The sequence below is a fragment of the Taeniopygia guttata genome, chromosome 10, assembly GCF_048771995.1.
Source record: "Taeniopygia guttata chromosome 10, bTaeGut7.mat, whole genome shotgun sequence".
Classification (NCBI taxonomy): domain Eukaryota; kingdom Metazoa; phylum Chordata; class Aves; order Passeriformes; family Estrildidae; genus Taeniopygia; species Taeniopygia guttata.
The window spans coordinates 4807461-4832809 of record NC_133035.1 but is presented as its reverse complement, the minus strand read 5'-3'; the positions used below and the strand labels follow the sequence as shown (position 1 = coordinate 4832809).

Sequence of the window (25349 nt, the reverse complement as noted above, 5' to 3'; positions counted from 1 at the left end):
GTTTGATTTGGGGTTTTTTGGTTTACTTTTTGTTTGTTAGCTTTAGTGGGGTTTTTTAACAATACAGTGGTATATAAAGGGACAAATTCTACCCTCAGTTATGCAATGTGTAGATTCTGACAGCAGCTTCCTAAGTGCACGTGAAAGTACATTTAGGCTCTAGAGTCAACCATAAAAATTTAAATGATATTGCATATATAGAGCTGGAAGTGTCATTCTGTCTGAAATGTTTCCCAATCGGTAGCAGCCATAAATCACTTCAAAATGAAAAATATTACACAGGGCTTGAATAAAAGGAATTTGAGACGGTCTCAGTTTATAACAATAATTGCATTAGATCTGACACAGACTAACTGCAGTGGGCCACCTATTCTCAACATATAGTTTAAACTATTTCTGGTTTTGTTCACAATGGATTACAAGTATGAGTTTCTCTGATTACTGCTGAAGTCTGTAAAGAATGCAACAGTCCCAAAAAAGGAAGGACTCTTCCTGCATGAACAAGAAGATAGGGCTGTATCTCTAAGTGAAATCACATTCAACTTTACAGGGGAATTTGAAAATCATGTCCTTTAAAAACAAAGATCCAGTACTCAACCTCCCAACAATTATTTTTTAAATTTTGGCTAGAAGGACAAAGTAGAAAGAGATCACTCGGTCTCAATTTATTTTTGCTCTAGAAGTGCAAGTGGGGAAAGTGCACCCTAAATTAAATCACCCATCTCTAATTCTTTCCTGTAATACATGCTGGTGAGACAATTCTTCTCCTGCACCTGGACTGAAGCACCCATGGTGCCAACATGTGAATTTGCAGTACTCTAACACAGTGGGCTTGCTTAAATTTGTATAGAGCTTTACAGGAGAGAAACAGGTATGCTCAGGGTGATTCCCTGACTTAATTCAAACATCAATCTTCAGAAGAGTTATCATCTTGATTATTCCCTAAAGGTGCCAGCTTCTGTATGTTAGACAATACAGGGCATTTTGAAGAACTTAGATATACACATCTACTGTGCAAACACCATGGATTGTTGAAAGAATCATACGTGGGATGACTCTTCCCTGTGCTACAGTTTGGTGAGTAAGGAGGTATCAATATTGCATACCTGGAGAGAAGTAGCATTTGAACACCCTACCACAGCTATTCACAGTGGAAAGTGAAACACAATAATGCTTCTTATCAGCCATGGAGACTTGCTCCTCTCCTTCCAAGGCTTTTTAAACAACTAAGAAAGGGAAATGATCAAAACAGGTAACGCAGACTGTACTTGCCATTGGCAAGGAAAATAGTTGGAGCTTCTAGGCCACTACAGCAGAATAAATGAGGAGCAGAAGAGCTGTAAAGGAGCAGAAGAGCTGTGAAGTCTGATTTTGGGAGGAAGCTGGGTAAACCCCTTCCAGCAGGGCGCTTTAAGTTGCTGGACTTGTAACACACAATAATGCAACTGGGAGTCAGCACGCAGAGCATTCCTCCATGGCTTGAAGTAACCATTATCTACACTGAGCACTTGAAGCAATTTCAAAACATTACTCACTCATTTGGTTTCCAGACATCAGAAGCCTCTCAGAAGAGGTTTCTCTCATCTTCTGCTCTTTCTTGTTCTGCATTATGCAGGTTTTTTGATTTGCCCATTGATCAGCTATGACACAAACAATATTTTCATACTTCTTTCCTCAGCCCAAACAGGAGCTGCCACATGCTCTTCAGGATTTATGCTTCCAGAGACAAGCCCCACTCAGGATACCACACCACAATTTTTCCTCATTTCTGCCAGAACTCTTTAGGATCATTGGCATACATTGAACTTCCATGAAAGATCACAGGGAAATGTGATGTAGGCAGCAGAATACACCCTCTCTTACTTGTCAAATCCAAACTGATGAGTACTAATCACTCTTGGAGGAAGCAACTCTTTATACTTCAGGCTAGACACTTCAGGCAGCCCTACCTGCCACAGAAGGTACAAATTCCACTCATCAGCCTGACTGGGGAAGAAACAGAGCCTACATTGATTTTTTACTTATGGCTATTACCTTATCATTTAAAGCAAGAGAAAAAGTAATGAAAAAATCCTTATGTACATTGCAATGCCATTGGTTTGACTGTGTAGTGTATCAATGACAATAGCAGCAATATCCATCCTTCAGCAAATCATTTTATGAATACTGTCTTTCTGCCTCTAGGAGCCCATAAATTTTATTCTGCTTGTTTGATAAGACTTATTATTTTGTGTTATTTACATTGCATGGCCATTTCATACCACACAATACTCATCACATATACAGCACCACCACAGGAAAACCAAACAAAAGCCCAGCACTACTTTTACTTTTTGAAAACTTTACACAAATCGATTTCAAAGTAAAAGGTTGTGCAGGAAACATTCCAAGAGCCACTGAAACCCCTGCATACTTTTATTGCCACTTCCAGTGAGCAGAGGCCATTCACATAGACTACACCTGTGGGGCTCAATGGTCTGCTCTCATCTAGCCTAAACAATTAAGTTTCAGAGGATTTAACAAAAAACATTCCTTTCCCTCATGCTGTGTCTTACAAAGAGAATATAAACAAAACAAAAGTATTGGTAACCAACCTCATGGCAAAAAAAAAACCAAAACCCTCTTGTGATGGCACCTCAAAGCATGGCTGGGCTAGCAGCTCCCTTTACCAAAGTACTTGTTTTAACAGGGACTTTGCCTCTTTAACATTCAGAATTGATAGTGACTACTGCCAGCCCATAATCTTAGATGTTTTCAGCAATCAGTTAAAGTTACTTGGAAAAAAATCTGTACACAAAAATGTCTTCAAAGACACTGGCGCTTATTTTTGTCTAGCCAGAAGGAAGACTGTTAGGACAGAGAGGAGCAAAGCTAAATTTCATTAAACTATCACAAAGTTTACTCACCATGAAAAACACTGGTTATAAATGAGGAATAAGACACAGAAGAAATAAATAAGTGGGAAATACCTACAGGCAAGCGACTAAAAAGGCTGAAGAATAAGCAGCACAGAGAAAAAGCAAAATAGTTAAACAAAGTTACTCCAACACAAGGCAAGTGTAACACAGCTTATTAAATCTCAGTGGAGGGAGACTTCAATTCCATTACGCTTTCAACACAAGAAAGCATACCAGTCAGTAAATAACAACCTACTGGAACATTTTTATTAGTTTGATTGCCAGTACTTATATTACCAAGACAAAAATCAACACTTCCTCTAACGCTTTCCCAGCTGTTTATCTTTCAGAAGCAGTACTCCAATGCATCCATTTAGCAATTTATGAGCAAACCTGCATCTGCTCCAGTTGTTCACCACATCCATTTTCTGAAACAAAAACATCTTCTCGTCTCCATTAATTGGTCACTAAATTTGGATACCAACAGTTCATCATTTGTTATAATTTTGTCAATTAAGAAAAACCAGCCTGGAAGATGATCTCTACCAGTGGCGTATCACTGCATCTGCTGTTACCTGAAACCTTGTTTTGCTCTTTTAGAATTACTTGATAAAACTACTTATTAAGTGCTTTGAATGGGACCATTATACCTTAATTTAGCTGGCTAATTCTGAGATAATAAAAAAAGAAGGTTGAAAGGATGAGTAACAACATTTTGGATATCTCCAGTTTCTGAATTCTACTGTGACCCACCCTTAAGGAGAAGGAAGTACCTACCCTGGCACTTCCATCTTCCAAACTGGCACTCCATCTAAAATACAGAAAAGCTTATAGATCCCATTTATAAAAATGGCTCAGAGTCTCCAAGTGACACAGACCCATCAGGGGAGATGAATTTTCACAACTGTTCCACGAAAGCAAACACAGCATATGCATCATTATCAATTAAGCAACATTCATTTTCTTTTCCTGATGATCCACCTTTCCTCCAGGACTAGAAATATTTTAAAGTTTAATATCCACCAGCTCCCACCATCTTCGTGTTGGAAAAAAGCTCTTTAGAAATCTGCTCAGCTCAGAAATGAAAGCTGAAACAACACTGTTTGAATAAACATAAGCACATTTTAGAAATAATTCTTGTGTTAGAAAAATTACTCCCACTTGGGTGTGATAAATGCTAAGAGTAAAATTTCTTCTGCTTCTTTCCACCATACAGAAAAGAAAGAAAGAAATCAATGTTGTTTTGCTGCATATTTAACACATAATATCTTGGTAACATTTGCATTAGCAAGGAGACCGGAAGCTTACCTAATCTCTTGGGATGCAGTACAACCTACTTAAAAAGGACAACATGTAGGTATTGGGGAAGTGAGGAGAAAGAATTTCAACAGTTATTTCTGCTCCTAAAATGGGAAATTTAATTCAGACATCAGTGATCTCAGGAAAGATGCAAAAATTAGAGAATGAACAGAAACCAAAACCATTTTTAACAGCTGAATACAAAAAGAGTCCTCAGTAGAACTGACAAAATTATGATGGATCAAGTAGCTGAAAATCAACTGACATAACAGTGATGAGAATTAATGGAGAGCCATTACATTATTAACAGGATTTGCATGATGCCTCAATTCAAGCTCCTCATACTAAGATTGGAGGGGTATTGTTGGTATTTGGGCTGGTTTCTGGAAGCTCAGTTCCATTTCAAACCTACTGCTGAATTTGATCTGTGTTTGAAACATGAGGTGCACCATGCACAGTGCAATATTCAGTTATGGTAACTGCTGCTTTGGAGGTTGACATGAGAAGAGTCCATTTCAACTGACAGCCAAGATTCCATCTCTTCTCCAGCTTCTGGAGGGTACACAAACCTCCTTTTTACTCCAAAGTCTCTCAAACACAGCTTTCTCCAGTGCTGAACACATGAACTAAAAAGCAAATCTCAGGTTTGTTTCTCTGACTAAAGCCCACAGCAGTGATCCATCTCCCCTTTGCTGGAAAAGGTTCACTTAAATACAGCTCCAGACTGGAACTAACAACCAGATTTCCTTTCCCATTTTAACAATCACCTGTCTCAGCAAGATACTGCTAATAAAAAACCGAAAGGATGACTAACAATATTTTGGCTATCTCTAGTTCCTGAAAGTGCCTTTGGATAAAATTTGCCCTTAATCCTCCTCTGTAACACAACCGCATACTAGCAACTCAAAGTTACATAACACACTATATTTCAATTCTTTTCACATCTCAGATCTGAAACTCCAGCTCACATTAAACAGTCTTAGGTTAATGATACCAACTTATGTGGAACCAAGACTCACACTGGAAGCTCAGAACCTGCAGCAGTGTCGGATGTGGCCACCAAAGCAGAGCTTCCCAACAGCCTGTGGCCCCCAAGCACTGCTGTGGCCACCTCACGCACCCTGCACGGGAACACAGCTGAGCCCAGCAGGGAGGGGGCTCAGAGAAAAGGAGCTTTTAAAGCCCAACCAACCCTTTCAGTTTCCAGGTATGGATTTGACCAGACAGACAGAACCACAGGAGACACTGCTGGCAAGGAATTCAAACAGAGTTGATGGTTCTTGCTTTCACACTTTCCTGCTTTGCCTCTTGGTAACTCAATGGCCACAGTAAGGACTTTATCAGAGACAGCAAACTGAATTAACCTCTTGCAGCACAAAAGAATATAAAGTATGGGCATTTCAGACCTCTGTCCCACCAGACTGAGCATAGCAAGTCTGGACACCTGGATCCAGGTGAACAAATGGGATAGTCAGAAAAGCACATCACATCCACACCAAATCCTTCCAGTCTCACCATGGGAGGTCTGAAACCAACATGAAGGAATTGATACTTTCCCACTGGGAATATTGATGAGAACATTCAAACAGCAATAGGAAACAAGTTAATAACCACATCTGTGTCATTGGAAGGAATTTTTCTCCCAAACTGTCTTTAAGGAAAATGTTAAGAGGCTAATTATTATGCCAATGCTTCGAATAAAGTCTTTTTACATGTATTAGGAACTTCTCTACAGATTAGAAGCCTCCCTGATTTTGCAAAACTGAATGATTGCCATATTGCTATTAACTGCACATTAGAAGACAAATTACAAATAAAAGTGTAATCTCTAAAAATTGGCAAGTAGAGTGCTTAGTCCTTAATAAAGACTGGTGGAAGTAATGCAGAATAGCTTTATATGATTTAAATCTAAACTATGTTTTAAATTTAAATTACCTTCAAGGTATTAAAAATCTCTAACGCTTTAATTTTAATATAGCCTAATTATTCGCTATACATTCTTGGTTTATGTCTATAAAACTGTTCCCTCAGTAAGGTCCAGCAGTTATAAGTCTCTCTGCTTAAAATATGGAAAAAAGGGGCAAATTAGGAAAAATATGAAAAAAAAGAGGGCACATCAAAAGCAATGTGTTTACATCTAAAACATTACATTGGAAAAACATAATGTAGAAATATTTATTTTTATGGGAAAATATCACATAGAGACGTCAGGATTACACACAAAAAAAAAAATCAACTGTTTACATTTACATTTAAATGTGGTTGCAAAAATCAGACACTACCAGAGACAGACTAAAACCAGGTTTCTCTGTGCTCATCTGGTCAAAGTATGTTGAAAAATAACACGTAAGAACTTCCCCCAAAAGAAGGAATACTGCTTACCTCCTACTACTGCCATTCATCTATTTTTTATCAAGTTTTAATTTCTAACATACTGCAAAATATTTTTGTTGCACACCCCAGGTCTGTAGTGTCCAGTTTGCTGGGGAATCTGAAGCCATTTATAGAAATTAAACCATGTAACTCCACTGAGCAGCAGTGGTATAACTGCACCTTGGTAAGGGCTAAGCAGAGACAGATCCCTGCAATCTCCTGAGGATTGTTAAGCACTGCCTGTGCAGTTAGCAGAGCCTCTGCTAACACAGCAATGACAAATAAAGTTGCTGTCCTCCCCAGCCCCCACTACCTCCAGCACATCAAGCTATAACTCAATAGAGGGCAATTTTTAAGGGAAAAAAATAATGATGCTGGTTTTGCTACACTTGGACACACAACAAACTGATAAATGCTCCCTTCTGCTGGCGTGGCTGCACCCCCAGCAGCGTTCAGACTGCTCAGGGAGAGTGTGGAATTGTCAATTCCTGTGCCAAAAAAACCCACAGGTATCCCAGGACACACACATGGAGCTGGTTTGACAAAAGGACACCTAGACCAGATGCTGGGCAAGAAGAAAAACCATTAAGGCACAGCTGCTGCCTCCCTGTCCAACATGGACAGAGGGAAAAATGCCAAACTTCTTCATACCTGTCCTTCTGGGGGAAACGGACACCTAAAAAGTCAAACTTTCAAGTACCTTTATAGCACTTGAATGGTCTGGTGCTGCTCAGTCCACAGACAGGGAAATAATGGGGCACCTCTCTTACACCTTCTGCCTTTCTGTGTCCCCACCATTTGAAACTCAGCACATCTCAGCATAGAGCTCCCTAGAGTGTGGCCCACAAGCACTTCCAGGACTCCTCAACTCTGATCATGACCTGAATAGACCCGAAGGAGCAAGGTTTCTGATGCAGCAACATGCAACCCTATTCCTTATTTCGTGCAGGGAAATAAGAGGAATGAGTGAAATGGGAACAGAGTCCAGAATCCATAAAATGCTCACTCTGACATTCCACCTTTACTCTGCCCCCTCTCACACATCACATTGTCCTCTCACATATATTACAATAACATGTGATGCCTTAACTACGTTATTGCCCAAACACAGTCTTAAGTACATCATGTCAACAATAAATTCATTGTGGCTTTAGACTAGACTTTGTGACAAATACCACACAGGTAGGAGAGTAGTTATAAAGTATCTTGGAATGTTATGACACTAAGATTTAAGTACATCAGTATAAATAAAACTACTGCTGTAACTAAAATATATTCTGCTCCTAAGGGAGAAAGGACACAAGACAGGAATTCAAGACGCAGAGTAACACGAATCCTGAATTTGATGTGTATCGTCACTTGACTACTTTTTAAAGTAATTTCTCTTGCAAACAAAAAACAAAACTACTAGTTGGTAGTAGCCTCTAATACTATGTTCAGTGCTTTTCCAAAGAGCCCAAATTCTGCCCCAGGACTGCCTACCACAAAGCAAATGCAGCCCTCAAGTCACTGACAACGGTTTGAAGAAGGAACTTCTTCAGAGATGCCTCACAAGTTAATGTCAAATGACAACAACAACAGGTACCTTAGCAGAAACTACCAATTCCAAACTTTTCCCCCAAATAAAGGCACCAGAGAAAACAGTATAAGCCTTTTCAAGAGAAGCCTGTAACTTACCATCTCACCATTTAGGTGTCAAGATGTGTTTGCTTCATAAAGAGTCCTCACAGCACCCTACAGTTAGTTTACAACTCTTTTCCTTTCTTTTTTTTTTTTTTTTTTCCCAAATATTTGCACTGCTGCTGGACTATAAAAACAGGCTTTCATTTTAATCTGCTTAACACACTGTGGGAAAGGGCTTCTAATTTCACAGGACCAAGATAAGACAAATAATTCATATAACACATTAGCACAACATCTGTGGCAAAAGAATTTAGTCAGAACTCATTGGAAACAATAGGGTGCTGAAGCAAATCTGAGGCAACTGTTTGAGACCACACCATGCACTAAAACATATTTTATTACATTCTGCAGCAAAGACAAGATCACAGAATAAGAATATATTAATTGTACAGAGGAAATAAGGCAGTAAATTCCCCTCCCCTCAGCAGACACTGTAGCTTCCCCCACTACTCCAGTCCTTTTGCAAATGTTTGGGGTTTTTTTCCAGGCCATTCTCCAAATCAGTCATCTTTCTTTTGTGCCCTTTCATTACGCTTCTTCCTTAAGTTCCACATCTTTATTTTGCTGTTCATTACCCAAAACAACCCTGCTCCCCCTTTGGCTTCATTTACTTCCTTTCTGGGTTTGTTTTTACATTTTCTATTGCTGCCTTTCCAGAGCCAAGTTTGCTTCCAGTGTGCGTTCTGCTGTGTGCAGAGAAAAGCAATGCAACAAAATATTTTCAGTATATTGGCATGAGTCCCCACCTCGCCACTTGTGATCATTTGCTCTCAAATCCCTGAAGACATTCTGCTTTGAACCTCTGCTGTGGCAAAGAAAACAAAGGATACGTGGAAGAAATTCTGAGGAGACTTGCCAATTGCAGAGATCTGTGACAAGCCATTTCTACAGTCTCTAAAGTGGGCTGAAAACAACAGGAAGGTGGACTTGGGAACGCTGGAAACCGAACACTGAGGCCAAATACAGCCTGCTAAATGGAAGCCCGTGGTTATCTGTAAACCTAGCTGCTCTGCTAATCCTGCCTTCATCCAGAAGCTTTTGTCCTTATCCTCTCTAAGGTGAATGTTGTACGGGGGAGCATTCTTCAGAGAATTGAAACCAAAGATTTTAGTGACAGACTGCCTTGAGCCCTGCTGTGGAAAGTTAATGACTAGCTAGAATTTTGGAAGGATTTTGCTTCCGTTTCAGAAACAAAACAAAAAAATCTTCCCTTGTTCTTTCGCATAGCCTTAGATACTACGCTGCATGTCACACTAAAGGATCTCTGGGATACTGCTGATCTGGCCTGGTAATTTCAGTGGGGTATTATTAGCCAAAAAATTATCAACTGCAATTTCTCATGAACCAGAACTGCAAATTTCTAAAAGGAAGCCCAGGGGTTGAGTGTGAATTACTCAGAAAAAAAAAAACAAAACCAAACGAAAACAAAACAGAACAGGAAAATAATTCAGTTATGATCAAACCATGTTAGAGGCAGCCAATATCAAGAGAGAAATGCCAATAAGGCAGGCCACCTCAGCAGTCAGCTTATTAAATTCTTTGAAGCAAAATCCCTACAATCAGTTCGCCTTTCCCTTCATTTTTTTCCATCACAAAACAAAAAAGACTTTTTGATTGTTATAAGAACAGAGCTAAGATGTCAGTGGCTACAAATTAAAACCTTCAGTAAACTTAGCAAACACACTCCATATACAACAACAGGCAAGTGCAACTCAGGTTCTGTACCTGAGAAAATTCTTGCTCATCTCCTAACAGCTGTTCTGGAGTAGGGATAGAAATTCTTCTCCAGCAATGAAGCCACAGTATCATCCTGAAAGCAAAATTATAGAAGGGTAACAATGTATATGCCAAAATAATTACAACTACTCACCCAGCTCTACCTACCGTGAAAACTACAGTTAATTCATCTTTTATCCAGAGTCCTCTTGAACGGTGCTAAAATTTCTTATTTTTCTTAAACCATTTCCCAGTGCAGTTCTTGATTACTCACAGATTTCTCTTGCTCTTAGTACACGTGCACTTCTAGTTTTACCCTACACTGAAGTACTGTCACTGACATCAACAGAACCATCCAGGATGCTCAGTATTAAGCACACACAGACTGTCACAGGATCCAGACTTCTGCCAGCAGAGCAGAACACCTGTAACAGTCAAGGGCTGCTTTTGTGCTGCCAACATAGGACTGGCCTAATCTGATCTGTGACAGATTCACACTCATGAAAATCAGATCACTTCTTAAAAATACACCTGACTTCTGATTCCAGCAGAAATTATAAGCATTAAGAGTGTTGAGTGGAAATGAAATCTCTAGAAACAACATATTGTTTTGGTTTTTTAAAGACTCTCAAAGTGTAAGGCCTGTCTGGCTATTGATGGATTAGCAAGATTGCTGAGGAACTGAAAGTACACCACCACTATACATTGCTTTGGCCATTACTCCTCCAAGCATCAGTCCTGCAAAGAGTTGCTTTTGTGCTCTGACTTCCATGTATTACCTCAGAAGCACTGTGACTCCACACAAGATGTCAACAGTTCAGAGTATACTTCATTAGAATTTTTAAAAGACCTCTCTAACAACCCAGGCAGCAAAGGACCCTGTCCTAACTTCTATAATGACAACACAAATGACTACTAACAAAACTCCTCTTGAAGATCACACAAATGAAGTAGGACTCAGAGAGAGGTTTCTGATATGCCCTAGTTTCCTTTGAGATTGGTTTCATTTTATTTTATTTTTTAATATACAAAGGATTTAGGAGATGCTTTATGCTGACAGGTTTTTTACTTCAAGTAAAGTATTAGCAGAAGCTGTATTTTAGCCTGTCTTATCAAATTTCAAGACTTCTTACAAAGAAATAGTTTAAACCTTACCTTTCTGCCCTTAGTTGAAAGATGTAATGCAGCAGAGGCCTCTGATTTACATTTGGTACAGACTTTGGCAAAGTCATCTATTAGTTCATAAAAAGGCATTCTTTCCTACCTCTACATCTGAAGAGAAACTCTGAGGGGAAATCCTACTTTAAAGTATTCTCATAATTCCACTACAGAAATAAAATAAACCCCATAATCAGTATTTCACAAGTCTTGGCCTTGGTTTTATCCTTGACTGTATCTAACAGACCTTGCTTCAGCACCAAAACAGTCAGGCCAAGCTCTACTAATAAATAATTTAAATCTTCCCAATCGTGTCTACAGTTTTGCATATATATTTATTTCAGAAGTGCATGGCATATACTTCTACATAACTATGGAAAAAATTCCTCTCTCACAGGTCAGGAGCTCGCAATGCTACTGGATGCACATCAACAGCACTTTGCTATATGTTGCTCTGAGGGTTGATTTTTATTTTTCCTTCTGTCTTCTTTCAGCCATATTGTCAAAACTAGCTGCAGAGTTCCGGGCCATATATTCCCCATTCTTCACACAAACTACCTCTTTGGACAAGCATGCCATTTTTAAAGATATTTCTAAATGTAATTAAAAAAAAAAAAAAAAAAAAAAAAAAAGGGAGAGAGGGTTCTCTGTCCAACTTCCCTCTAGGAGTTATAATTTCCATCACCTCTGCATAGTTTCAATACATTTGAACAGTTGCAGAACTAAAGCACACAGACATATTGTTAATTAATGCTGTAAATAACCCACAGTCTGTAGGAAATGAAACATTTAAAAAGAACAGCAGCACCACAGTTTTCACCCTATGATCACTACACCTGCCTCATTAATCTCCTGCACCCATGTGAAGTAAATACATAGTACAACTACAAACTAGAAATCAACAAAGCCTTTGAAATGGTTTAATTTGATTCTGCAAGGGAGGTTATCATAATCCAACTCTGCTTTCTCACATTCTGCTGGCAATTTCTCTCAGCTCAGTTTCCACACTAACTTTGTTCTCCATCTCACAATCTATCATGCTGTTATAATGCCAGCTCAAACGCTGTTTGTAACAGCGCAGCAATTTCTCAGAAGTTGCCAGTTTCATAGTGTGTTCCTTTAGAAGTGCATGGAAATTATTAGATTAAATTACAAATGAAAGACTCTGCAGTTGGTCATTATTACCAGGACATTAATGTACATTCAGTTGATCAGGAATTTTGACTTCTGTTCCTTTGCAGATCTTCTGTTTGTGCTGTTCTGCTACATTACATGGGAAGTGCAACTGAAGACAACTGGAAAAGAGCTGTATTTTCCCCACAGCCACCACTATCCGCACAAGACAAGGCTTGACACCCACCTCCCCCATTCCCTACTGGCTTAGTGTCAAGAGATCTCCTAGAACCATTTTTAAAACCTCTGTGAATACCAGCATATTTCACAGACAGCAACTCACTATTTAAGGAATTCACCAGTAAAGAAATTTGCTTTACAAAGCGAGACCTGCAACATCCCAGGCATCCCCCCTGGTCTATAAGATTTCACATGCCAGCATGGAACCAAACAATTAATACATCCAGAAATACCTGAAAACATTGATCATTCTGCAACTGGTGATCACAATAGGGTAAGCAGCAGGATCTTCAATTATCTCACTGCTGGGGGTATCATTTTCAGGAAGGTATTTCAAACCAATTTCTTGACCATACACCGCCACTGAAAATATCTAGCAATTTTCTACAGGAATAGAGCTGTTTGACCCAATTCCAATGCAGATAATTATATTATCTGTATCCAAAATCCCTCTGAGTGTTTCAATCAGGTATGGTATTCTTCACTTTCCATTCTGATCTGCTTAGCATGGCTGAGCACCATTAAACAGCTGTCAGATTCCACACAAGAAGTGGCTGGATTTCAGTAATAAGCAAAATGGTTCCCAACAGTGTTTAAAACACCTGGGGATCCTTCCAAATGAACAGTGCAATGAGGCTAAACTATAAGATTAAACTGCTGTAAAATAAGCCCCACAATTTCTTCATGAAAATACACACCCCAACACACTTAGTCTCTGAAGAGCTCAGTTGTTGCCAAGAATGAAACATACCTAGATGAGACTTCAGATAACAGTATGAGGAATAATTCACAACCTTTACATTCAAGAAATTAGACAATTAACTCCTCCTGACACACAGCCCAAACTGTTCTCATGTTTCTATCAGCACAGACCATCTACAACAGATATGCTGAAGTGCTAAACTGTGAGTCATTGAACAGAGCTCGCTGTTAGTTCAGCTATCACAAAATAAAATACCAGGCTCTTCTTCATTTTCAGTCCACAGAGGTTTTATAGAAAACATTTAAAGTAGCAAGTGAGGTAACTGACCATGAATACAGTTACTTAGAACTGAAAAGGTTTCTAATCGGCAGACAACAAAGCTGTAGAGAAGCTTCCTATCTGAACACTGGGACCAAAAAAAAGATCCCTAACAACCTAAAAATGAAGTGTGATCTGTTTCTGACACCGAATGTGCAACATGGGTCTAGTGACAGCAGGGGACTCAGCCTCTGCCCTGCAGGGCCCTCCTCCACACACCTGTAAGAATCTGTGCAGGTAAGGATGTGCTGTGTGACCTGGCTGCCAGCTGTGAGTACATATAAAACCAACAGCTCTGTACAGTACATTTCCAGAAGTGATCAGCAGGCCTACAAAGGCAGCCTCAGCAATAGGTGAAATGCAAAATACTTGAAAAAAGAGTCAAAGAAAACAAGGCAGCAAAAATCTGCATATGAAGCGTGGATGCTTCCACACATTCAGAAAGTTTCTTCAACACTTTACCCTCCAGAACTTCCTCTTCTGCCAAAGCCACAGAAAACTACAGAACCTCCAAAGGAAATTCAGGTCCAGGTAAAAGTGTGACAGAGAAAAATTATTCAGTTTCTCTTGAGAAGCAGACACTGCTCCCCACTCCAGCATCCCACCCTGGGCTGACATGGACAGACAGCTGAGGGGGTGAGAGCTGCCTTGCAGCACGGGAATGGAAGGCCCTGAGTCAAGTGCACTGGGGCATTGTGACAGCTCCTGTGAACTACCTGGGCCCAGCATTCCCCTTTCCCTTTGCCTGCTGCAGAAACAGCTGTGTGACAGCAGCTGCAGCTGCCACTGCAGCCCCTTTGCTCCCCGAGCAGCAGCGAGAAGCACAGAGCCTGTAAACAATCCCCAAGCTGCACAGCACCCACACTTCCCAGTGCATTTAGATAACTCCGAATTTCAATATTTTCATTTTTTCCATGTCTGTTCCGACAACTACCTGGCACTGAAAACACACTCTTAAAATATTTCAGTAAAGAATGGATTACCTATTCACAAATTAATTTCAAGAGAGATACACATATCACAGTCATTTAAACGACGTTGGGTTTTTCCCCTTTTCACTGGGATAGCTCTCAGATTAAATTCAACAAAATTGACTGAGCCGTTTCAGGTTTTTCCCAACAAGTATTTTTGTATCCGAAGTATCAGAAGGGAAATTAAATAAATAAATAAATAAATAAATACAACCTCCCAAAGCTGAAATTGCTCTTTCCATTCAGATGCAGTGCTATACCCAAAACTGAAATTGTCACACAGGCCATTAATCTCCATTACAAACTATGTTCTTTATTTAGTAAAATTACAGCATTTGGTTGAATGATAACAGTATTTACATACTGGTTTATGAGCTCCTGAGATGTTTCTCAAGCAAATAAAATAAGAGAATAGGTTACGGTTTATTGGAATAAGAGAACTGCATTGTTCCTGGGAGAACAACATACGGCTGCTATTATTGCTTCTATGCTACAAACGTTTAAAACAATGCTGTACTTTAAAGGATTCAAAGCACATATCATCTGCCAAAATAGGACTAAATCAGTGGTGCATGCAGAATAGTCCCCAGTGATGAAAAAGGCAACCCAAAGAATCTACAGAAAGTATCCAAATTTACAAAATTCAAAGAGTCCTCCTGAAAAAAACTTGCAAAATTTTGCATTGTGGTTAAGCTCTGTAGAATAGTCTAAATACAGAAATGGATAAAAACAAGGGGGAAAAAAGGTATTTCTAAAGAAAAGAACACCACAAACCTATTGTCACTATTAATGATGTTACATCCCTATTTGCGGAGCATCACCCAAATTTTAAAAAAAGCACAAAAGCAAAATGCCACAATCTACGAGAAGAGACAGGAACAGGATAAACAGACGACATCCAAAGGGTTCTGGAAAACAGCAAACACACTCAGAACCTCAACAGAAAGAAAAGAAGAACAAGTACCTATATAGCTGTAGTTTTCAATTATTAAATATGAAGCATCATAGAAGTATTTGCACATAGCATCATCCAATGATGTAACAGCTGTCTTAAATATTTTTCAGCAAGACGTCCTCTCTTGACTTACCTCTGAGACTAAGAGCTCAGTTCCATACAAACTAAGCATTTTCTAGCAGATTTAAAAGCTTTTTAAGTACTTTGCTTTTTAATGAGACAGTAGTTCTCTACTAAAATAGAGTTTATTCAATTACAACTATTTCTAGGGGGACTAATAGAATATTAAGCCTGAGACTGCAGCATGGGTAGAACTGCATGGACGTCCAAGCCTGCAAAGTGAAATAAATGTCAATAAAAGCCACAGTCTAGGGCCAGAGCTGGCGAGGGAAGCATTCCTTCTACCAAGCATGGCAAACCACAAACCCTTGTTGCAGAACACACACACACAGAGAATGAAATCCAACCTGCTGGTCAGTGACTGGTCTTCAGAAAATTTTAACAACTACTGTCAGCAGTAAAAACATCCCTCTGGGGGAAAACCAGGCCTTTTTATCCATTTCCTGCTTTTTCCAGTATGGTGACAATTTCCTAACAATCAGTTTTAATATTAGACTGCAAGGAATTTTTTGAAGCATGCAAGTATGCATGCATTCCCCCATATACTAAATATGTCATGTAACAATTCCCCATTTGAAAAATGCTTTGGTAACTCAGAATTATGTTTTCAAGTTAAGTATTCTACACAGCAACAAAACCAGTATAACCTCTGCAAAATAAAAACCAAGTTATGTAAGGATCTGGCAGTACAGACAGGTTTGCATATCAAGCAATAATGTATTTTGAAATGATAATATTATAATAACTGAAGCTTCATTTAAGAATTTATTCCACAGCAAACTTTCCCCACTTCTCCATCAACAGTGCTCTCTTTAATTTTGTTTTCTTCACTCCTTATGTACACTGGCTATTATTATAAACCCTGATGTATCAAAGCAGCTTTGCAGTGTGTGCAGCTATGAAAATGAAGAATATGAAACAAATATTTTCAGTGTCTGCCAAGTCAAAAATAAGGATTTCTACAGTTGGAGAGGTGTATAAATGTGTATATATACTTAAATATCTACGTATTTGTATCTATCCTCCACAAAGCTCACATGAGAGTCCAGAGCTGCCTGCTTACAACACATGGCAGATTTGGGACCCAAACAAGTAGATTTTTTGAACTCAATACACAGCTGAACATATGTGCTTAAAAGGTAACAGTTCTAAAAATAATTTCACCTCTACTAGTCACACATTAAGGTCACATTGTTGCCATAAGATATAAAGGACCCTATCAAAAACAAAAAGGCAAGAAATCAAGTGCTATTTCAATAGCTTAAAAAGATTATTAAAAACCCCAAACCTACACATCTACAGGGACTCCTAGCACCTAATCCATCCATCAAGTCCTGACTCCAAGGAGGCCACAATGTTGTCATTGTCATGTTTTCCTGTGTGGTTCTGTATCTCCAGCTTTTAACTACTAGAAAGGCAGAATCAGCTCGTGTCTATTGTATAGGTCAATCTACTTCCAATACACTAATTTATGCAACATTAGCACAGAATGCCAGCTACAATTCTCTTACTGTTTGCACTCTAGGAGTAGACTTGTATTTTCTGCCAACTCCATTACATCATCCGAAAAAACCCAAACACTTTTTTTTTCCCCCAAATCCTTGCCACTCTCCTTTTCCTTCTCCCCTCTCCCTTCCCAAGCCCTTCCAAACCACACGCCAGTTGCTGCCGCGAGCTTTATTTCGCCGTACAGCCCGCAGAGCCCCGCGCAGGGCTCTGGCCATTGTGTTGCCGGGGATGCCTCCATCACTGACCTTCGCTTTCCCACTCAGACTGTTACATAACGCGGTGCCTGCCTGCGTGCGGCGGCCGGGAGCCCGGGCTGGCGGCGTGTGCCTGGAGTGCCGGGCCCCCTGCTCCTTCCCCTTCCCCTTCCCCAGCGAGGCCCGGGGGAGGAGGGACATGTGGGTCAGCAGGTTAGCAGTACCAGAGCCCAAACAATTCGGGACCGCCAAGAAAACGCTCTCACCGCCGGAGCCGCCCGGGCTTCCCAGCACCCCCCTCTCCTTTTCGCATCCATACAGAAGCGCCAGCCGAGTGTTACATAATTGATGGGATCCCAAAGTTGCCCCCCTCCCCAAACGCAGCCGGCTGCCGGCTCCCTGCCGCCGGCCCCGCGCCCCGGCAGCACCATCTGCCCGCGCCGCCGGAGCGCTGGGCCGGAGAGCCGGGAGGGGGGGCGTTGTGTAACACCCGCCAACTACGGCCGGCTCCGCAAACATCCAGAAAACTCCCCGACAAATTAAGGAAATTTTCTCCAGTGTTTCTGATTAACCTCGTTACATAAGGCGCTTGCATTCCAAATCCACTCTCGCAAGCTCTAAATATACCCCGCGCAGCCAAACGCTCCCTGCGCACACGCCCGTGGCCACCCGGCCTCCTCCGGCCGAGCCCGCTCCTCCTCGCCTCGGCATCCGCCGAACGGCGCGCTCCCTGCTCACAAATCGCCTCTAATTAAATGTTTCGGCGTGTGACATCTCGATGGCTTTTACTGTACGCGGATTCCCTGAGTGGGAAGCTGCCTGGGAAGGGGGGGTGTGGCCAAAAGGGGAAAAATACTGTAAAACACAAGCCAACACATGATCAGCCATATTCCAACCTACAACCCAAACCCCCTCCGTCCGAGGAGAGACGGTCTCGCCGCCGCCGGCGGCCGGGCATCGCTGCCCCAGCCCCGCCGGCGGCCGCCGAGGGGGCTGCGCTCCCGCCGGGCACGTACTTTTCTCCGCCCGTCATTTCTTTCAACAGCCGTGTGTATTATTACATAGCGTTATTTAATTCATTTTTACCCATCACCGAGGGATTTTACAGAGCGAAGCCTCTCTAGCGCGCTCCCCCTCTTGTAGGAACAACGCTTCATAAATTATTTACAAGTAATTAAAGCCGCAGCCTCCTCCCTCTCGCACGTCTCGGCAAACTCCGGCGGCGTTTGAAGCCGGGCCCCGGTCCGTGGCGGCGGCGGGAGCAGCCCGCCCCGCACGGCTCGGCACGGCCCCGCACCGCTCCGCCCGGCAGCGCGCAGCTCTCCCGCCGCCGGCGCGGCTCGGGCGCTGCCGCGGCTGACGCCAAACTTCACCCGCCCCGAGCACCTCCGGAGCCGACCCGCACGACTCCTGAGGCGCAACCTGAGGCAGGAGGGCTTTGACAGCTGGCGGCAGGAAAGGGGGGCTCGTTTGTTTGCTGCGTTTTATTCGGGGGCCGGCGGAGAGCGGTAAGAGAATCCCCGGGCGCACGGAGACCCTCTGCGAAGTTGTGCACCCTCAACAACAGCAGCTACCAGATCATCCGCTCCGCGATGAAATAATTTTTAAGATACACTTAAATGAATTAAGGGAAAACAGCGCGCAACAGAGTGAGTAAGTCACCCGCAAACCGCAAATCTCCTGTTTAATCACAGATCCCCCATTCACAACAAGCCACAGCACACCAGTTGAGAAACTGTCAAAAGGAGACAGACGAGGGGGAGAAAAAAGGGGGGGAGGAAGGACACTGCAGCTTTAAAAGTTTGTTCCCTTGAATCCCAATACTCCTGCTGTTGCTTTATATATTTATAAAATTATGTAATTTCAGGGGCACAGTACCCATCCGGATACCACAGGCAATAAACGAGAGGGATAGGAAAGCACGAAACACCGCTCAATATTTTCATTGCATTTGTCCCTCCTCCTGCAGCAATTAAAAGAAGCTATAAAAGTTTGCAAGGTTTTGCAGGGGGTAGAAGCCCGGCTTGTTTGCGTGCGCGGCTTCAACAAGCACGAGCAATAAACCAGGGGATTAAATTGCTGCATTTCCCCCTTCTCTCTTACCCCCCTCTTCCTATTCCCACCCACCCCCCGATCCCACTCCCCCGGCCCCCTCCCCCTTCCCCAAGTCTCCCTACCTCTGCTGCTGCTGCTGGAGTAGCTCTGCCTGCGGACGGGAGCCGGCGCATCGCTTTTCCGGGCAGGCTCCAGGTTCACCGGGGTGTCCCTGGCGCCGGCGGCCGCCTCGGAGACGCTGCTGCCCGGCTCACTGGCTGCTGGATCGGGGGCTGCCGGAGCCGACTCCATGTTTTTCCCAATGTAGATCGCTTGGAGATGGCGAGCTCCTACACTCCCTCTATCTTCTGTTTCCAGCGCAACTCTATGGTAGGAAAGCAGAAGGGAGAGAGCGAGCGTGATCCAGATGGGATGTGAGCTTGCCTGGCTGTGACCACAAGCAGCGCTAGCGAGAGCTGCACACCCCCCCGCCCCCGCACCCCCCGCGCTCCGCCGCCAGCCCCGCGCCCCACGCCCGGCACCGCCGCCCTGCGCCGCGGCCCCGGCCCGCCGGCGGGACCCGCGCCCAGCGAAGCAGCGCCGGGGCCGGGAGGGGCGGCGGCAAGGGGTCCCTGCGGCCCCCGAGCGGGGCCGGGGCCACGGAAGGTGCTGCCATTGCCCGGGGCGGGCGGGGAGCCAGCCCGACCTCCGCCCGGGCCGGCACCGACGGCTCGGCGCGACAGTGGGGCCCGGCCAGCAGGGCCAGCGGGCCCGCGAGGAGCTCCCCTCTGCAGCCCCAGTACCAGCGGGAAGAGCTTCCACGCAGGGCTGTCTTCCCTCCCCCATGACTGTTTCAGCTGAAGCCGCATCAGAAGATGCCAGCTGTATTAAGCGCCTCGAGACCCACATGTTTAGCAGCCACGCAGCCGGAGAAGGCAACGTTTCAGACAATACCTCTCTCTCAATGAAGTGCGCTTTGACATAGAACAAAAGGTGACTAGCAAGGTGCCAGAAAACCTCCAGATCTGGTCTGACTTCTGCAAGCACCCTTGTGTAGTTCACAGTCTCGGTAATGGTCAATTCCTTGTCCACTGCCTGATGTTAAAATCCAGTAACAGCTGCCACAAACACACCCTGGAGAACACATCACTCCTGTACAACAGAGGCCATGTTTCATGCAGCCCTACTGCCTCCCGCACAGGAGGTGCTAAAGCTGCCTGCTTTGACTGCTCTGACTAGAAACATACCCCGAGTACACCAAATCACGGTATTTTTACTGAAAGCGGTTGAAGCTTTTTCCAAATGGCACTTGATCATGTGCAAGCAGCTGATGTGCTACCTTCTGCCAACCAGGACTGCTGCTGCAGCTTTCAACACTGCTGGTGCTGGTACCTGATGAAACTTTTAGGTAAACCCTGGGCAATTCCACATTTTGCAGTATAATCACCAGTACTGCGCTGCTCTCCCACAAATGGTGTCTGCTCAAACAGCTGTGAAACGTACCATGAGTCCTACATGCCCCTGGATCCTGTCCACAAATTGGATTACATCTTGCACTGCTGATAGTTCTTTTGGTGGAAGGGTAGAATCTTGGGTCAGTTGATTTGGAAGTCCTGAAGTTCCAATTACCTGTGTCTGGAAAAGAAACACCACAATGGTTTTGATTATCTCTTGTCTGCTTCCATCAGAGAGGAATGGGCAGCGATTCCAGAAGACAGAGTAACATTAAAAAATTATTCTGCATTCACTTTCAGAGAATAAATAAATTCGAGGTGGTCAGAGCTGGGCTTACAGACCTTGCTCACTGGGTAAAACCAGGTCTTGTTCTTTGTGATGAAGTACTGGGTTAGGGCAGGCCTGGGAGCACACAGGACACAAAAGGCTACCAAGGTTTTTCACCAGCATCAAGTCAAAGGGTCTCAGGCTGGATGGAAGCTGTTCCTAGAGAGCAGCCCGAGAAGGAGAGCGAGTGGAAGGGAGGAGGGAAGCAGGAACACAGGTTGTTCCCCACGACTCATGTGGAGACTGTGAGCATCCCTGGAACACACACTGGCACAGGCTTTAAGGGCATGGTCTCTCCAGAATCTGCAGAGGGCAGCAAGGTGGTCCTTCTCTGATGCAAGTTTTGTGGATTAGAGCTGCAATTTCCTGCAAAGTCTCTCCCTTTACTTCTTGCTAATTGGCAGCCTCCAAACAGAAGTAAGAATTATGTGATCTGTGGAAACCAAGCTGCCTGTTAGCCCAAGAGAAAGCTTATCCCTCCCTCCTTAGATGGGGGTTTTAGCAGGCTGACCAGGCAATGTGTGTTGGGAAACTTGCCCGGCTAATAAAGAAAAGAACTTCATTCCTCAAAGCTGCCAGACCACTGCCTTTCACCAGTGCTGGGAACAATTGGACTACTTGCCACAGTAAGGGTTATTCACGTGAGTGTTTTGCAGGACTGGTTGTAGTATTGCAGCTACTTCAAATTATCAGAGAGTTTAGAGTGGTAGAGTTTAGAGTTTTTTTCCTTTTATCTGTTAAAGACTGCTGGTATTTGGTACACGTACCTTTGTTACACAATTGTCATTTAGTGCATCTTTTCCCCTATTTTCTAAATCTAAACAATTTTTCAATTTACATAGAAGAGAAAGGAGAAGGAAACATTAAAGGCTACAATTGGTCAACACAGTAGAGCTTTTGTTTTCAAAGTAAATTGTGAGGGAGGGGAAATTACAGGAGTAAGCCCAAACACTTAGAACATCTGAATTAATGGAGAAGAAAAATTAATTTTATGTTGTTTCACAACATCTCTCTCATAAATCACCAGCAATTAGAACCAGCTAAAGCAGGACAAATTCATAGCATGTTTGTAGAGGCCACGATCTAGGAGCACCTACACAAGGAAAAAGACAAAGCTGCTTTGCTCTAGCAAAAAGAGAGGCTGCCCACAAAAGTGAAAACACCATGAGCAAAGGAAATAGGTGACAGTTCATTTGAGATTTGTATAATGGATGAAAACCATCACGATATTCATCCAAAGCTCCCTCTCCATGAGCCTGTTCTAAGACATTTCCTGGGCATAGAAAAGGTCTTCCTTGTTCTTCAGTCTATTTCTAGCTTCCAATCCCTACCAAGATGGTTCATTAACTTTGATCACTGAGCTTGTTTCAACAAGTGAGATGGCATTAGCAGCAAAGACAGGTATGCTGAGAAACTTGAGGATAAATGTTTAATTAGATGAAAGAGGGCTTTAGAAATTGCTGCAGATATTACGTGCAACAGATCCTACCAGAAGTATCAGTAATGGAACAAAAAAAGACAAGTGTCACCAAACATCTCCTATTGACTTAGCTATTTTCATGTAGATACAATGACTAATTTTTAAAATTCTAATTTAAAAAGTCACATAAATCTTACGTGATTCTGCAGTACAGGAGGTATAAAAATCATCTGGACACTTTTTCAGTGGCAGAAGAACTGTAATGCACACAGCCACCAGACACACACAGAAAGCAATTCTTGGGCAGGACAGGCACGAGGTAGAGAGCACACAAATGTGTGCAACGAAACCACAGCTCACACAACAACAGCACCCCAGCATTCTGTTCACCGCCTATCAGTGTGCAAACCTGCTTTGCACCTGACTCACTAAGGGTCTTCTACACACATAACCAATCCAGCTGTTCCAATACCTCCCTCCAAAAAAAATGCCCAAGAACATTCCTGACCCAGGAGTTACATGAAACCACAGAATATCTCAAGTTGGAAGGAGCCCATGAGGATCACTGAGTCCAACTCCCTGCTCCTCACAGGACAGGACTAACACTAAATCCTGTGACTCAGAGCATTGTTCAGACTCTTAAACAACAGCCCACATTCTGGGATCTGGCCTACCCCTGGCCACACCACTCACATGTCAAAGGGGACTGTCAAGCCTTCCTAGGAAGCTTTGTTAGCTCCAGTCTCGCAGTTGTACAGAACACATTGATGCACAGATCCATAACCATGAGGACAAAGCCTGAATAACATGGCAGAGTTACAGCTCTTCCTCCTCTACAAGAAGCTGCTACAAGCAAGGCACTCTCCCTTCCATTGGACACATCCCTGTGGTTTTGATGTCTTTGCAGAAAAAATAAATTAAAAAATTAATAGATGTAAGACATTCAGAAGAGTCAAGCAAGGCATAGGACACCAAGCAGGTCTTCAGTACAGTTCTGATATCATCATGCTTATGTACCAATATTCGAAGAAGGGTTTAAAATATATACATCTATTCTTTGCAATTGCATTTTGCAGCATATCTTTTAATGGCTCACAAAACTTTAGTTAATTAAATTTTACAGTAGGACAAGAAACTGCTTCCACTGGAAACACATACAGCAACCTCCTCAAAATTATGCAACCATTAAGCTTCAGCAGAAACAGGCAGACTGGTAAACTACAGGTATGGAACCTGAATACTTGGCAGTAATTAAATTAAACACCACCTGAACAGCATTCTCTCATATCCTAGATGAAAACAAAATAAAAAATAATGGGAAAGAAATAAGACAACTGTGCTGGAGGCACTTAGACTGGATGCAGCTTCAGTGGACCCTTTCCCACAACCTTTATCTCTAAGCAAAGTGGAAAGCTCATCAAACAGTTGATGGAATTTGCACTCACAGACATAATTTTGTTTGTTTTAAAGACTGAGGAGCATTTGTTAACCAGCTAGCACAGCGCAGACTGAGTGGAATCTCCTTCTTCCTGCTGTAAACTCATCGTGTAAACTATGAGCTGCTTTTCATTGTTTGTTAAGCCTCTATTTCCACTCTCTGCCATTTGGATTCACTGCTTCTTGGATTTTCTGTTTCTGAAAGAAAGTGGAGAAGCACACAACATACAAGTAAAGAGTCCTTTGTGCTTATCTGTACAGCTTACCTGTCCACAATCAGCATCTCCTGATAGAGAGTAGCCAGGTCAGTTTTTAAAAATGGAAGACTTTCTGTGAGTGAATTAAGGTAAAAGGCCCAAAGATATCCACCTTTATCAGCAAGCTAGTTTTGCTGCTGTTTTCTTGCAGACTGTTTAAAAAAAGCATTGAATATTTTCCTTTAGCCAGATGAAGACTTTTCTTGCTTTCCATACACTTACAGACAACTTCTTCCCCCCACAAAGGTAAGCTAATTGAATTAGAGGAGCAACTCAGCCTGCCCATATTCTCTGGAGAGTTGAAGTGAAAGAGGGAAGAGAAAAATCTGATCCAGATACACACTTTTGTTCTCAAGAAAATGGAAAATTTTTTTTAGTGAAGATCAGTAAATGAGATGCCATTTCTGAAACCTTGGATCACTTCAGTCCAAAGTGGGTGTGGTTGATTTCTAATTAGCTCTTGCTTCAGCACTACCTTCTTCACCGTGTTTTTACTCAAGAGCTGTTTCCTCAAATACCACATTTATTATAGAATTCATCCATAATATCAGACTGTTAACTCACACTTGTGCAAAAAGACAAGCCTCTCTAAAAGTAATAATAGGTTAAAACCAGATTAAAAGCAAGGAGAAAAAAATAGCTTGTCCTTGATAAAAAAAAAAAAACATTCCTATTGTCTAGATGATGATTTTGTACATGCCTTCATGCATCTTTGTCATTCTCCCAATGAATTTCCACCAGTAACCTCACCATTTCCAACAGCACACCTTCCAAAAGGTGGGGAAGTTACTGTACAAACTGCCGGCCCCATCCAGCATCTTACCAACGTTCTGGGCAGGCCGTGCAAACCCCTCCCAGGATTCTCACTGCAACAGCGAGGAGCTGCACCTGTACCCATTCTGATTTGCCTTCTTTTTCTCCAGGTCACAGAACTTGATCTTCTAGCTTAGAAACACAAAAAATTACCTTCATTGTACATGTAACAAAAAAATTACACAACCTATCAGTATAATCAAGCAGGCCAAATACACAGCAGAGACATTACAGCTTAGATGAGCATTAAAATTGAATTATGCCAAAAATTCATAAGAGAAAGTACTAATTTTATTTTAAATTGTCAGGTTTTACATAATTTGAAGCCTTATTTGATTTATTTAAACATTGTATCTA

General features: G+C 42.4%; 1 protein-coding gene across 4 annotated transcripts in view; it reads right to left on the bottom strand.

Moving 5' to 3' along the window:
- RORA (RAR related orphan receptor A) overlaps nucleotides 1-19668 on the bottom strand; it is a 354582-nt gene extending 334914 nt beyond the window's left edge. For 2 of the 4 annotated variants that reach the window (XM_030281521.4, XM_030281522.4), the window contains exon 1: nucleotides 19427-19668. In XM_030281521.4, coding sequence (XP_030137381.1) covers nucleotides 19427-19595 — 169 coding nt within the window. In that variant the 5' untranslated portion in view covers nucleotides 19596-19668. Of the gene's footprint in view, nucleotides 1-17300; nucleotides 17448-17515; nucleotides 17784-19426 lie in introns of those variants that run through there. The other 2 variants (XM_072934117.1, XM_072934120.1) reach the window with 2 other exon arrangements.
- Nucleotides 19669-25349: the final 5681 nt, after the last annotated feature.